At 42.9% G+C, this 15665-nt stretch overlaps 1 protein-coding gene across 1 annotated transcript in view; it reads left to right on the plus strand.

Annotated features, from left to right (window-relative positions):
* LOC147890945 (Ribosomal RNA processing Brix domain protein) overlaps positions 1-13911 on the plus strand; it is a 45824-nt gene extending 31913 nt beyond the window's left edge. The window contains exons 4-7 of the mRNA XM_087389532.1: positions 189-254; positions 360-533; positions 662-727; positions 13225-13911. Of these exons, the coding sequence (XP_087245658.1) occupies positions 189-254; positions 360-533; positions 662-727; positions 13225-13341 (423 nt within the window). The 3' untranslated portion in view covers positions 13342-13911. The remainder of the gene's footprint in view (positions 1-188; positions 255-359; positions 534-661; positions 728-13224) is intronic.
* Positions 13912-15665: the final 1754 nt, after the last annotated feature.

Consider the following 15665-nt stretch of genomic DNA (forward strand, 5'->3'; position numbering starts at 1 on the left):
TTGTGATGGCCATAGTAGTTTGCTTTCAGTTATTAACTGTGTTGTCACTATTACTGTTCGACTTGGATGACTTGCCAAGCATGGCTTGAATAAGATTAGGGACTCATAGGCGTTTGAGAGTGTATATTTTGGCCATCTCTAAGATTCTGCTGAATCCTGATCTATGTTTTTGACTGGTGGAGCACTAGGTAGTGGAGACTATAAATCTTGCTGGGCTTGACCGCGTTTACCTTTGTGTCTCTTCTGGAGATAAGGTTGCAATTCAACTTTTTTTGTCTACCCTCTTTGACAGGTTTCTCTAATGACCTATTTTTTGCTGCTCATGAAGGTGCTTACATTTCTCTTTTTCTTTCCTGAAGGTTTATTTCAAACATTGTGCAATTTGCCTAAAGAAATCAGGATCAAAGGTACCACGGATTGAACTGGTTGAAGCGGGGCCATCATTAGAGTTGGTTATCCGCAGACATAGACTTCCACCTGAAGACCTGAGAAAAGAGGCATTGAAAACTGTTCCTAAGTCCAGCAGGAAAAAGGTAGAGCCATGTCCTGCTTAGCAATGGATGCAGCCTTAAAGAGCTGGTCTGTCCATTTTCTCCCAATTGTTTGTCTATCTGAAAAATTGCCAGTTCGAGTTTTCAGGATGACTTCTTTTTACTTTCAGGTGAAAAATGTCAGTGGTGACTCGCTTTCAGGCAGGGTGGGACGGATCTACATGCCAAAACAAGAGGTAGGGAATTCGATGTCCCAGTATATCATTATGTTGTGCTTTGCAGCAGGTCTCAATTGTCATTTTGTCCCACTTGATGGACTTTGTAGGAGCTCCTAGGGAAAAAGTAAAGGGAAACACACTATTCTATTCCATCAGAAACCTGTCAAGCTCTTTGGAATTATAAAAAATGAATCTTCAAAAAGTCAGCTCTGTTTTTAAACCTGTTTGTCATCTGCTGCTGCTACAAGGCTGACCATTGTGCTCCAAATCTGTATGGATTAGATCTACATATGAGGTGGATCTGGGCTGTATGGCAGCCCTTTTAGATGCCCCTAACGTCCCTTGACTCAGCTGAAGTATAGGCAGATGCACATGGGCCTGCAACATGCCCATGGCATCCCCTTTTGTTGAAGTTGAAACAGAGGTCGAGTCTAGAGAACCCTGCTTCAATACCTGCTGTACGTGAAGGCTGGATATGGTGGATGAACGGGTGACATGTGACTGAAGGTCTTTGCTCTATCTGGCTCATACCATCTTCAGCTAACACAACCATTAACCATTGCATGATCACCATTTGGTATTTACCCATTTGTTCACAAACAAAACCACTGAAAAAGGGATGGAGGCTAGAATGCCCCTGCTCAACAAACATAGACAAGTGCACCCGATTGACGCCAAACACCGTGACGTCCCTTTCGGTATTTCTTTATATTTCACAGCGAAATGATTACAAGTTGCATCTGGGAGACCTTCCCTACAACTGAGCACGCAGCCCCAATTCACTGAGCCTTCTCAAGGCTTTCAAGCATAGAACACCATCACATAAGTGCACTTAACCCATAGGCTCAATCCAAAGGCATTCTCTTTTTCGAGTGCAATTCCATTGGCTGTCCAGATGCAATCACACTGCACCCCAGCTGCACTCTCTTTGAGTGGTTTCCAGATGGCATTCACAAAGCTTTTCAAAGCTCCAAAATAAAATCAGCAAAGTACCCAACCAAAGTACGAAGACTTTGTATAAATGGATGCTCAAGTATGTGTGGGTGTGTGGATTTGTATGTGTGAGAGCATATTTTTATACTATGGTCTACACCCACTGTTGGGCGCTGATGACGTCAGTGGGGATGTCATAGTAGCTAGTCTTTCCTATGCATGATGGAGTTTATGGTTTTTAACCTTGTGAGTGACTATCATGAGATTGAAGCTGCACTATGTTGTGTTTTTAGAGGATGAGTTTGGGAATGTTCCTGGATTCATCTAGGTATATGCTTCTGCCGTATTAGCGGACATGCAAATTTCACCTTGTGAAGTTTTCGTCCAAGTTGCGGCCTGTTGGTATTGTGATAATTCTTTCTATCTTAAATGGTGCGTTGCCCTATCAGCTAGATTTAGATTTAGATGCTCGTTGGGGAGAGACTAAAATGAAAATGTTTAGACTTCACAAGTAGTTGTAGCTTGAATGAAGAGATTTTGAACTACCTTTTGATTAGCCTTCTCCTTTAGTGCTAGCCTTCATCATGGCTGAGTCTGCTCTTCACCTCCGGAGTGCCGACGGAAACTCAGTACGAAGACTTTGTATAAATGGATGCTCAAGTATGTGTGGGTGTGTGGATTTGTATGTGTGAGAGCATATTTTTATACTATGGTCTACACCCACTGTTGGGCGCTGATGACGTCAGTGGGGATGTCATAGTAGCTAGTTCCTGCTATGCATGATGGAGTTTATGGTTTTCAACCTTGTGAGTGACTATCATGAGATTGAAACTGCACTATGTTGTGTTTTTAGAGGATGAGTTTGGGAATGTTCCTGGATTCATCTAGGTATATGCTTCTGTCGTATTAGCGGATATGCAAATTTCACCTTGTGAAGTTTTTGTCCAAGTTGCGGCCTGCTGGTATTGTGATAATTCTTTCTATCTTAAATGGTGCGTTGCCCTATCAGCTAGATTTAGATTTAGATGCTCGTTGGGGAGAGACTAAAATGAAAATGTTTAGATTTCACAAGCAGTTGTAGCTTGAATGAAGAGATTTTGGACTACCTTTTGACTAGCCTTCTCCTTTAGTGCTAGCCTTCATCATGGCTGAGTCTGCCCTTCACCTCTGGAGTGCCGACAGAAACTCAGTACGAAGACTTTGTATAAATGGATGCTCAAGTATGTGTGGGTGTGTGGATTTGTATGTGTGAGAGCATATTTTTATACTATGGTCTACACCCACTCTTGGGCGTTGATGACGTCAGTGGGGATGTCATAGTAGCTAGTCCCTGCTATGCATGATGGAGTTTATGGTTTTTAACCTTGTGAGTTACTATCATGAGATTGAAACTGCACTATGTTGTGTTTTTAGAGGATGAGTTTGGGAATGTTCTTGGATTCATCTAGGTATAAGTACCCAACCAAAGAATGACTCATGTAGCACTGCCTGGGCACCTGTGAACCAAGAAAGAGGCGGCACACGAGGCCAACCAATAGCTTATGGCAAAAAGAAATTGCAGCAGCAAAATCACAACTCACCAAGCCTTGAAAACTCGAACCAAGTCTTGAATCGCCAAGAGGACATAGTAGCCAATGCCCAGTTGCATTCTCAGCCAAAGAGGAGTGCAAAGGCATGAAGAAAGAGCGTTTACAAGAGCCGACGAGCAAGAATTGCATTGAAAAATGCGAAAAAAAGCACTTCTGTCGCGAAGAAGTGGGGGTTCTTGGTCTCAAAAGAAGCATGCTTTAGAGAGGAATGCATTGAGAAGGTTTTGGAGAAGTTTCATCGTCGGAAAGTCCTCCAAAAGTGAGAAAAACCAGTCAACCAGTGCGGCTCGAAATTCAACAGAAAGCTGTAGCTTTGCAAGAGGAGAGGCTCAGGAGGCTGTAGAAGCAAAAAGGTCCAGAAAAAGCCACTTTTGCAAATTCGACCAGCAAAAGAAGTGCTCAGCTCTGCTCGTTCTACTTTGAAGGGGAGGTAGAGGGGAAGCCATCGGGCCAAATGGAAGTCAAGGAATTCAAACGAAAAGGAGTTATGAAAAAAAATGGAATTGAGTTGAAGGAGGTTGAAAAATCAGTCCAAAAATCTCAGCCCATTAAAAATGCCACATCATCATTTTCCAACAACCACTCTTTTAATTCCTTGGAATGCCTTTGGGCCTAGGGATTAATTAACGCTTATGTGCTAGGAACCATGACGCGTTTAATTACACATTATTAAGTCCATGCTTGGGCTTTTAAAACCAAAGTTGTCACAGTCTTGTAGGACATTAAAGTACATAGAATTTCATACCCCTGTGACATACCTCTCTCTTGAAACATCAAACCACAGTTTGCTGTCCCAAAACACAGGAGTGAGCATGAAATATACCATGAAAGAGTATATTAGAAAGCTGCAGGTATAGTATACACAGACAGTGAAAATATAGCTAGGAGAGGCATTCATCCATCCATATACACTGCTCAAAATCTTTGTGATCGTCGGCGATCAATAGTCAAGATGCAACAATATCATGAAGTCTCACAGCAGAAATATTGTCAGCTCAGTATCTCGGATGAAACATACAGTGTCATCAAGCGACCTCATGAAATCACGGTGAGCCAATACTATTTAAATTTGAAATGGACCGTAGAACTTCAATGCTAGCTTGAGATGTGGATTGAACTTTGGGCTTTGTTGATCTCTTCTTTTACATGTTCAAGTACTTATAATATATCCTCAGCAAATTGTGTGAGCGGCGAAATTACCCAAGTGTGTTAGTGTGGGTAAGCTTTGGCCATAGATGATTTCAAGTGAAGCTTTCTTCGTGGAAGTACTGTAGTGTTGTTGGAAAACTCCACTATAGGTAGGAGTTTTTGACACGTTTTCGGGTTGGTCATGGACGTAGGCTCTAAGTAAAGTAATTATAGCATTGTTGGCTGCTTCACTTCGTCCATTTGTTTGTGGATGGAAAGTTGTGGCAAATTTGAGTTTAGGCTGTCCAAAAATTGCTAATGAAACAATAATCATTATTGGAAGTGATGGATTTCTCTAATGGATTTCCGGTTTCAAGAGCACATAACTCCTTTTCATAGGGGACAAATTGAGCTTGCTTACTAATCTATCCATGATGGTAAAGATCTACTCCCTTGACACAAAATCCATTGTGTAATGCGTTCCTAGCTGTTAGAGGGAATAAGCAAAGGCTTAAAAGTTGCTACATTGTTGTACAAAAGCTGAGGCTTTTTGATGAAGTTGAAGCCAATGGAAGGCCTTTCAATACTATCAATGGTCCCTCTAATGCTTTGTGTCAAAAAATGAAGTTGCATGTAATTCACTCATAACTGGATGCCAAAGTGTTTTGGGTACAGGTACTGTATGCCCAAGCAATAGATACCCATCTGCGATGGAGTATACCCCTCAATTGCAATATGCTGAATCGTTCGTAAATTTCAGCGATGTCCTCATTGGAGGAATGATCATGGAATGTGGGCATTCAATTATATGGTCGACCCGAATTCCTTCAGCAGACACAATTGTAGGCGATCTTCTCCCAATCGTATTGATGTTGTCTGGGCCCTGGTATGTGCCATGTAGCTTTAGTTATTGGCACTTATATCACCTAGTACTTTTAGTGTCTTATGACACCCCGGTACTGGCATAGATTGTGAATGCAAGACACCTCTTGTTGAGGTAATTTTTCTCTTTGAAAAGCAAAGGCTGCATACATCAGTTGCATACGCAGTGTGTGTGAGAAACTTTCAGACCTCAGACGAGTCGTAAGAAAATGGCTCAATCACCTATCCAGAGGGACTCACAAGATAGGGATGCACATCTAAGACAGAGAAGTGTGCAACAAACTCAGAAAGAATTTGAGCAGACGATACGCACTCGTATGCAAGAGATCGAAAATCTCAAAAGGGATCCAAGAGCTCAGCATTTGTTTCAAGCAGAAGCTATGCCTAATGCAGTGTATGATGTGCCAATGCCAGAGGCACACTGTCATGTACAGCTAGAGAAAGAGAGATCTCATAGGGGACGGTCTCATAGCAGGAAGAGATCGAGGCATCATCATCGATCTCCAAGTCCTTCACCGTCTACCTCGAGCTCGACTTTTGTATCTTCTTCTTTATCAGATAAACCATCCAGGAAAAGAAGGAAACACAAGAAGTCTAGGAAGAGGAAGTCTTCCAGAGAGACCAAGGAATTCAAAGAGGGAGGTAAATTTGTCAAGTTTATGACTTATAATGGACAATATGGTCATACAGATACATCATTGCAGTTCATCAGGCAATTTGATGCTGCATTCGGTACAGAAAAGTTTTCAGAATCCTCTAAGTTAACAATGGTCAGTTTGCACTTGATAGCGACAGCTAGTGCATGGTGGAGTGCACAGACCACAGGTGGGTCAGCCCCAAAGAGGTGGAAGGACTTCAAGAAAGCCTTGTACCAGCAGTTTATGCCTAAACAGTTTAGAGACCATGTTCTTCAAGATTGGGACAGTTTGCATATGGATGCAGGAGATACAGTGGATGTGTACAACCAAAAGTTTTGGGATGCTTATTTGCAGGTTGCACCTTTCAAAAAGTTCTTAAGATGGAAAGATGGCTTGATACTAATGTGACAAGAAAGCTTAACAGCATTGAACCTCCCAGCCCACGGTGACCTCCTATGCTTCAACAATCTCTTAGTTTCTTCTCATTGGATCCTCTTTGAAATGAAGCTCCATAGTTCTTGATATGCCCAATGCCTGCCATGTGGATCACTCTTTTTTTTGGCCTTGCAAAGGGTCCTAAGGGATGTCTTGGTTTGTAGGTTCATAGTTTTGAAGTTAGTTCATTTGGTCAATTTGACCATCCAAATTGGGGAGTATGAGCTTTAAGTGTGTTAGTAGTAGTTTAAGAGCTTCTAATATGTTTAGGGTTTAAGGTTTTTGTTTGCTTGTGGAGGTCCTAAATGTTCTTGTTTTTTGTTGTGGAAATCCTAAATGGTTTTGTCTTTTGTTAGGTATTTCTCTCTAAAGATAGAGGCTCTCTTTGTCTCTTGTATGACACGACCTTTATATTAGGCACGTCCCCACTTTTATTTAATGGTCCTTCTACCACACACCTCTTTCATCTCTTTTCTCTTTCTCTAAGACATGATATTCAGTTTTTAGTTTCTCAGGCGAGTAGATATATGCTTAGGCCAAATATTATGCATTGGCAGGCTATAAAACGCATCTTTCATTACTTGCAAGGTACAAAGTCTTTTGGCTTGATGTTTCCCAGGGGGGTGACTTGCAGATGCATGCTTACAGTGACTTTGATTGGGCTGGAGACTATGATACTAGGCAGTCCACCAGTGGGTATTGTTTCTTTCTAGGACATGCTTGCATTTCTGGGTTGAGCAAGAAACAATCTACAGTGGCTACCTCCTCGTGTGAAACTGAGTACGGCAGCTGTCATAGCGACAGTTGAATTTGTTTGGCTGCGTCGTTTGTTTGTTGATCTTCATCTTTCATTTGAGGGTCCTCCGATTCTCACTGATAGTCAGAGTGCTATAGCAGTAGCAAAGAATCCTGTGTTTCATGCTCGCACGAAGCACATTGAGGTTCACTATCACTATGTCAGAGAGAAGTTGCATGCAGGAGAGATCAGTATGATCTATGTGTCAACACATGACAATGTTGCAAACATCTTCACCAAAGCACTTCCACGCGAGAAGTTTGAGGCATTTCGTAGTGCCCTGAACTTATCTCGTTTTGGTGATTGATCATTTCCTTGTACACGACATTGGCGCTGTAGGGGGTGTTAGAATTATTATTATATTCTAGCAGTGACCAATGTAATATAATAAGTAGGTTAGGGGCACTTTTTCCTCTTTAGAGGTTTTTCCCCCTAACCACAGTTAGTTTACTAACTACGGTTAGTGAAGGATAAGGTTTTGTCACTTAGACAAAACCTTTCTCCCTTCTTGTATTCATTCATTTCATCTATTGCAAACAATTGTTTAGCTCTTTTGCTCTCTCACTCTCTTTCTAACAAGACAGAAGGCACCTGGCCTACTTATGCCTCTTCCCGTGCCTCAGGCACCGTGGGAAAGTATTACAATGGACTTCATTTTTGATTTGCCAAGATCAAAGTCAGGGAATGATGGGATTTGGACTATCATTGATAGATTCAGCAAGCAAGCTCATTTCATTTCAGTTCGTAAAACATAAAGGTAGATCATATGGCTAAGCTTTTCATGGCACAGATCTTTAAGCCCATGGTATGCGTAAGTCCATTGTCAGTGATCGAGATCCTAGAATGACCAGTCTATTCGGGAGAGCTTTATTTGACAACATGGGGACGAATCTGAATTTTTCTTCTTCTTTTCATCCCCAGACAGAGGGTCAAAGTGAACTAGCAAATTCGACAGCATTGGATATGCTGAAATGCTATGTGGGTGACCAAGGTTTAGACTAGGAAAAGTACCTACCATTGGTAGAGTTTGCTTACAATAATACAGTACACAGCTCTATAGGGAAAGCCCCCTTTGAGGTCATTTATGAGAAGGTGATTCTGCCACCTATCCTGAGGACCAATATTTGCAACTGATCAGTTTGTGAGAGACCTCTAGACAGCTTACAGCCAAGTTCGGACAGCAATTGAAAGGTCTTAAGAGAAACATAAAAGAGCTGCAGATAAGCATAGCAGACAGTTAGATCTCAAGAAAGGAGATTGGGTACTTTTGAATTTCGAGAAAGCTAGGCTCCGCAAGTTTAAAGGCAAATAGAAAGTGTATGCAAAGTTCTCTCCCAGATACTATGGCCCTTTTAGGGTTACAGAAAGAATAAATATCTTCTAAAGAAATTCTAGGGGCCAGAGCCTACAGAGCCAGTATCAGAGGATCCACCAGAAGTGAATGAGCTTGAGGAGGTCCTTCAGCTAGAGCAGATTGTGTACCATACTGTACGCAAAGGCCCTCAGGGCAAGGAAATTTACGGGTATCTTATAAAATTCAAGAATTATACCGCACTAGATGCCAAGTGGATGGATGAAGACATGTTGTCCAATCATCCACAGCTTTTGGATGTTTAGAAGGAAGCTTTTCAGTTGAGATCAACTGAATAGAAGCCGAGGGGATGTCACCACAATGTAAATATGTACAGTTGACCATTTATTTGATCATAATTAAAGAGTTTTCATATGTGTTAATTATGGTCAAAGAGTTCTTTTAATGGTCAAAGAATTGACTATGGCCAAAGATACTTGACTCTGGTCAAGTAAACTTGACTTCAGTCGGGGATACTTGGTTTATTACCAAGGGGGTTAACTACGGTTAACCAGAGAACCACAGAGCTGACTACGGTCAGAGAGTGTTGACTTCGGTCAACGAGACTTAGCATGTCCCAAGAGGGTTAACTACGGTTAACCAAGATGTGTCAACTTCGGTTGGAGAGTTGTGCCAACTTTGGTTGGAGAGACTCATGCATCCTCTGTGGAAGCATCAACAGGAGGCTATAAACTAGGTCGTGGCAAGAAGGACCTGGTTGACAATCAGCGCTCTGCGTGCTAGGGAGAGTTTGACGGAGCTTCAATATAAAAGCTTACGTCGGACTCTCGCTAGCATTGGGGTGCTCTGCGGAGATGTCAATCCCCACTTTGACATCTTAGGTATCTCGCTGTCTGCTCGCATGGAATCCACCGAAAGCCGAAGACTGCCTCCCAATCTCGGACCCTCTTGAACCTCCTTTGTGCCTGTGAAAAAGCCAATCCAAATGATCCTCGTCCTAGAGGCTTCACAGTAAATGGCCAAGGCTCTCCTCATTGCCTCTAGGCTCGCCGCAAACTCTGAGTCTAGAAGCTCCTTCTCTTGGCAAATGGGCCTGGGAATGGATAAAGTAGCCCAGCGCCTCAACGACGAAGAAGAAGAGGAAGGGGGCCAGAGGACAACCTTTTCAAACCAAACAAGAAAGAGAAAAAGCCTCTTCTGCATGCCTTCCAATGAACACCTGACTAGAACTCGTTGTGTATAGAGCTACGACCCCTCTGATCCATCTCTCTAAGAGGCCCATACCTTGCATGTGCTCTCCAGGAAAGACCACTCCACTTGGTCATACGCCTTCTCAAAGTCCAAATGATCCTCGTCCTAGAGGCTTCATAGTAAATGGCCAAGGCTCTCCTCATTGCCTCTAGGCTCGCCGCAAACTCTGAGTCTAGAAGCTCCTTCTCTTGGCAAATGGGCCTGGGAATGGATAAAGTAGCCGAGCGTTCAACGACGAAGAAGAAGAGGAAGGGGGCCAGAGGACAACCTTTTCAAACCAAACAAGAAAGAGAAAAAGCCTCTTCTGCATGCCTTCCAATGAACACTTGACTAGAACTCGTTGTGTATAGAGCTACGACCCCTCTGATCCATCTCTCTAAGAGGCCCATACCTTGCATGTGCTCTCCAGGAAAGACCACTCCACTTGGTCATACGCCTTCTCAAAGTCCAAGAGAAGGATAGCAAGAGGCTGCGTCTCATATCTGGCTGATTCCATAGCCTTCCAAATTATCTAAGATTCTACACTCCTCTTCGGAAAATAAGCCACCTGCCACTGGAGTCTGCGATGAGGCCGAGTCTTGTGACGGAGCGGGAGAGGCCTCAGGCCTTTTTGAGGAGGCCTTAGCTACAGAGGGAGCGGTTCGACTCGCTTCCGCGCTTACTCCAAGGCTTTGGGGCAGAGGAGCGTCTAGCGGGGTACTGGGAAGAAGAAGAGCTCTGTTGCAGCAGCAAGAGGAGCAGGGCAGAAGAAGGGGAAGAGGGGGGGTGTGTGGCAAGGGGGTGGGTGGTGGGAGTCACTGTAGCAAGGGGGAGACGGGGTTCGGAGGAGGAATCAGCGGAGGGGGTGGAAGGTCCGGCGGAGGCGAAGGAGGCTGAGGGGGGATAGAGACCACCTTCAGGGCGACGGGGGAGCTTCAGTGACCTGTTGGGTGCGTGTGATATTGCCCTCGGGGTTCTCGCCGTAGGGGGGACATCATCGAAGGTCTCCTCCGGAGTTTGAGACTGTCTGCAAAGTCTCCCTCTGTCTATTTTCCTTGTGGACAGGGCTCCATGCCTCCTCTGCGCGCTATGTCTGGTTCGACGCCCGTGGTTCTTCTTAGCCCTATTGTTAGCCCTCTTGCATTTTACCTTGGTCCAAGCCCCTCCCGAGGGCTCCACCCATAGGATCTTGGACTCCATTTGCTTGCTTGGCTCATGCAGAGCTATCCTTGGGCGAGCAGACCGTTGCTCCTATCGGGGTTTAGTTGGAGCCCTAGCGTCACCCCGTCGACACTCGCGGGCTAGGTGACCCATCTGCTTGCAACGTAGGCGCGGTCCTAGTAATCCGAGACATCGATCCTCTAGCTGAACTCTTAGCCGTCAAGAGTCTCGAGGAAGATCTCCTTTGGGAGGGTCTTTGGGTGCGCTACGACCAACTTGAGATGGAGGACCCAATCATTTGCTACCACTGACTGTACCAAAGGCTTGCTTGATGGAGTGGAGAATGGTATGGTACTCCTTCGAGAGCCTCGGGAAGTGGAGCATGTGATGTGTCGACTTCATGTCCTCCACAGTGAAACCATGGTACCACGGAATAAAGTAGACTAAATGTGGGCCTAGAGGAAGGAGGCTCTGCTCTAAGAGCACACGGGAGGGGTCTAAAGTTTTGGAGGGAGGGAGATCTTTTTGGGGAAGTGGGTTGGGAACAAAAAGCGTTCTCAATTTTTAGGAGGAAGCGTTGAGTACTTCAAAAGGATTAGGTTTCAGCCACAGGAAACAATTAAATTTCCTAAATGACAGCGGTGATCTCCTTCCCAGTTGGCTCATCCACCTTCATGCGTGCCACTTTACTTGCTTGGGGATTGTGTTGCACGGTTTTTTTTCGTGGTGCTTTGAAGCACACTGTCATGCGATCTCCCCTTGCTCTAGAAGTTGATCACATCCAAGAGGTGATGATTTATGGACGTGGGGTCTTTGTGATTCAGATGTCCACTCCGGAGACGGCTCAAACTCTTCTCCACCAAAGTTTCCCTATAGGCCTTACTTTGTTTTCTTCACATCTTGGTACCATGATTCCGGCACCCCTTTCTACTTCTCGTCTACTGTAGGGGCAGCAAACTATTCATCAATTGGGCTTTGGCCGAGCACATGACCCAAGGCTGGTGGCCCAGTGTCACCTTTGCCAATCCCAATGGGAGCATCTTGGAGGCGTTGCACTTCGAAATCAGAAGCTGTAGAATAGATCCCATCTTCTTGCTTCTGTCTCCTACAACATGCCCTGTCAATGGTTGGGGGACTTGAAACACTAGTAGTCTAGAGGCAATGCAGACACGGTGAAGAATCATATGGAGGAATGCAATTGTGCGCCAAGCAAAAAAGTTCATAGCACGTGAGTTAGATGCTAACGATTGAGTGGACAAGGAGCAAGAAGGAAAGCGAAAGAAGGTAAATGCTTTTGCCATAATTAGCGGACATGCAAATTTCACCTTGTGAAGTTTTCGTCCATGTTGCGTCCTGTTGGTATTGCGTTAGTTCTTTCTATCTTACATGGTGGGTTGTTCTATCAGCTAGATTTAGATGCTCGTTTGGGAGAGATTAAAATGAAATCATTTATACTTCACAAGCAGTTGTAGCTTGAATGAAGAGATTTTGGACTACTTTTTGATTAGCCTTCTAATTTAGTGCTAGCCTTCATCATGGCTGAGTCTGCCCTTCATCTCCGGAGTGCCGACAGAAACTCAGTACGAAGACTTTTATGAATGAATGCTCAAGTATGTGTGAGTGTGGATTTGTATGTATGATGGTCTACATGACGTCAGTGGGGATGTCATAGTAGCTAGTCCCTGCTATGCGTGATGGAGTTTATGGTTTTCAACCTTATAAGTGACTATCATGAGATTGAAACTGCACTATGTTGTGTTTTTAGAGGGTGAGTTTGAGAATGTTCTTGGATTCATCTAGGTGTAAGCTTGGATGAGGGAGAGGGCAGAGAAAACAAAGGGAAGAAGAGGGAGCTTGGAGCATCTTGTTAAGGCTGTTCTAGAGTAACTCAAAACATTATTTAGTAGATCTTTTGCGAGAAACCTTTCTAAAGTGTTCCATCTTCGTATGACGTGTCATTGGAGACATTTCACAAGGTTATGCTGTCACACCTGTAAAAATACACTCAGTTTTCCATTAAGGAACAACAAGGCACTTAGGGACGACTTAAATTTGGATATGCATCAATTACACAAGGAAGTAGAAATACTATCTGTGAAAGCTAGTTGCTGATATGGGATGAAAGCAGTTTTTGGCTCTCTTTGCTACCCTCTTTGCTGTATTAGAAGAGATCCCTTTAGAATCGTCACCTCGGTTGCCAACATGTTGTGTCAGAATTATTCTTAGCAGAAGCATGTTTCCAATTATTTATTCAATTAACTCTCAAAATTTAAGTACCCATCGTTTGGAAATAGAAACAAAATTCATCACACAAAGTTCTCATTTGGAGTAATGTGCTTATGCTTTGTGTGTGTGTGTGTGAGCGAGCAAGCGAGAGAGAGAGAGCATAGCTCATGGGCTTCTTATGCCAGGTGGAAGGAATAGCATTGGCAAAAATGAAGGGTCTTAAAAGGGAGCGGCAAGAAGCTGCTTCTACACCTGGTGCTGGTTTTGCTTCAAAGAAGCATCGCAAAAATGAAGGGTCTTAAAAGGAAGCGCCAAGAAGCTGCTTCTATACTTGCCTTTGGTTCTTTTCAAAGGTCTATGCAAAGCGACCATGGAGATGATTTTTTAAATGTCAACTCCTTCATTTGGTTATTCCTCTTACTCTCTACTCTTGGAGTATCCTATTGAAGATTTTTTGCGAATTTGTAATGTGCTCTGCTAGAGCTTCTAGTTTCCAATCAGAAGTTATTAGATGTTTCTTAAGGAGGCCTGGAACACAGATTAATCTGGTTTGACACTAAGACCTTACAGTTGGTGGTTTTCTTGTTAGAAAGCTGTTTACGTTGGGGACAAGCTTGCATTGATTGATTGACAAAGGGCATGTCATCATGTTTTAAGTTATTGGGTTTACAAACAGTCGTTGATTTGGCTAAAGGATTGTCTAGAATGTGCTGTCGTTGATGTTAGTCTCTGTTATGTAGCAAAAGTCTGCAAAGGCTATAGTGAGTTGTATGGGTTTGTTGCCTCCCTCCAATGTACTTCAAATTGGGTGATCACCCAAGGTCGACTAATGAATGTCAAGGCTATCTGCATACATGGAACATATTTCAAAAATTTCAAGTCTTATGGTTTACATTCACAGTACTGGGAGAGGTATTTGGTCCATTTTTATGTAGAGACTTCCTTCAAAATCAGATTAATAATCTAGAGAGAATTGTTATGCTTTCAACAACTCTCAATAAGAAATGTAGAGGGTTGTTTTGCTTGACAGTTTGTCTCTTCTCATGTCTTTATCTTTTAAAATTTGGAACTAGTGAACTTCAGATTTTGAGATGTACATTAGTTCATTACTACATTGATTGGATATATAAGATTGTTTTGATTATTGTTCGGCTTTCATGTCTTCTAGATTTTGTGGTTATCTTCCATTTGAAAGTAATTAAGATGAGAGTTTTTTGTTTCAACGAATAGGGTTCCACCTTTTGGGCTTTGTTGTTTTTTGTTTGTTTATTTTTTTTGTTGGGTTTGCTTATGTAACCACCGTCTTGTGACCTTTTGTTTCAATGTTTTGGAAGTACGACTTCAAGAATGCAATCAAGGATGAGTGGAATGGAAAATGTGAGCCTGATTTGAAGTGATTGGACGAATGGTAACCGTTTGGAGAAGTCTATAATCTCGTCTCACCTATTGAATTGGTGTGCTTATTTAGTTAAGGTCTTTGACACAGTGTCCTTCAACCATCTCGTTTGTTGTGACACATCTATAATCAATGAAGAAGTTTGTGATCTCGTTTGTGAAGAAATTTGTGATCTTGTTTGTGAAGAAGTTGTGATCGTGTTTGTTGTGACCCATCTTTGGTTGAGGTGGTCAATGACTTTGCTAGTGTATCCATAGGTGAAAAGGTAGTGGTAAATCCCACCAATTTGATAGTATTTGCATCATCGCATCAAGACGTGCTCCTCTATTTGTTAAATATAATTGCAATCTCACGCATGCCTCAATGTAATGGATGAAGCCATCCTCACTCAAATGAAGGAAATGCTCTTGGCAGAAGGCCATCTTGATCGCGAATGGTTACAAGGGATACTTGCCATAAATTATCTCTGATGATCTGATGAATCTCTTGTCGTGTCAACCACAAGGGGGTGTTGAATCAATCATATCTTGGGAATGGAACCATCTGGAGACTCATGCATGCTACCACTGCTCGTCTCCCTCAGTTGCAAGTTGCATAGAGGATAAGAGGACCTTGACCTATATTAGTTAGCAGAGCTGTCTGACACGGTCGGTAATTTGGAATGAGCTCACAATCCGCCACAATAATGTTGTGTTGAGCGCATCACTTCTCGTGGATCATGCGACAATTAGTCTACTCATGCCCCTTGAGGTTTGCTACCCAAAAAACATGTGTATAGGATAGTTGGTTGGACTAGCAAAACAAATAAAAGTGACTTTGGTTACATTTGCTAGAAGTGTGCCTAGAATCAATTTTCTTGCCTTGTATAGCATCAATTTGGAATAAGATTACAAAAAAAAGCTTGAATTCGTGGGGCATGATGAGGCCATTCATTGTTACCTCATTAGGGACCTTTGATGCCATGGTATTAGAAGTCATTTTTGAAATCCTATTGTGCCTTATAGATTAAGAACAACTTACTTCTATATTTTAGATGATGGCTTCAAGCCTATATTGTGGGATGTTTGGCCAATTAGGAAGCTTAAAAAATGTTTGAAAGAGAGGCCAAAACAAGAAGAAACAAGAAAATGAACATCTTGGCTCCCCTAACTAAGGAGGACTAGTATAAAATAGAGCCTAGTTAGATGTAGAGAGTCCTTTTAAGAGTTGTGTTTGAAAGCAAGTCAACCA

This window comes from Dipteris shenzhenensis, chromosome 18 (genome assembly GCF_047967505.1).
Source record: "Dipteris shenzhenensis isolate YYH24624 ecotype China chromosome 18, Dip_SZ_1.0, whole genome shotgun sequence".
NCBI lineage: Eukaryota > Viridiplantae > Streptophyta > Polypodiopsida > Gleicheniales > Dipteridaceae > Dipteris > Dipteris shenzhenensis.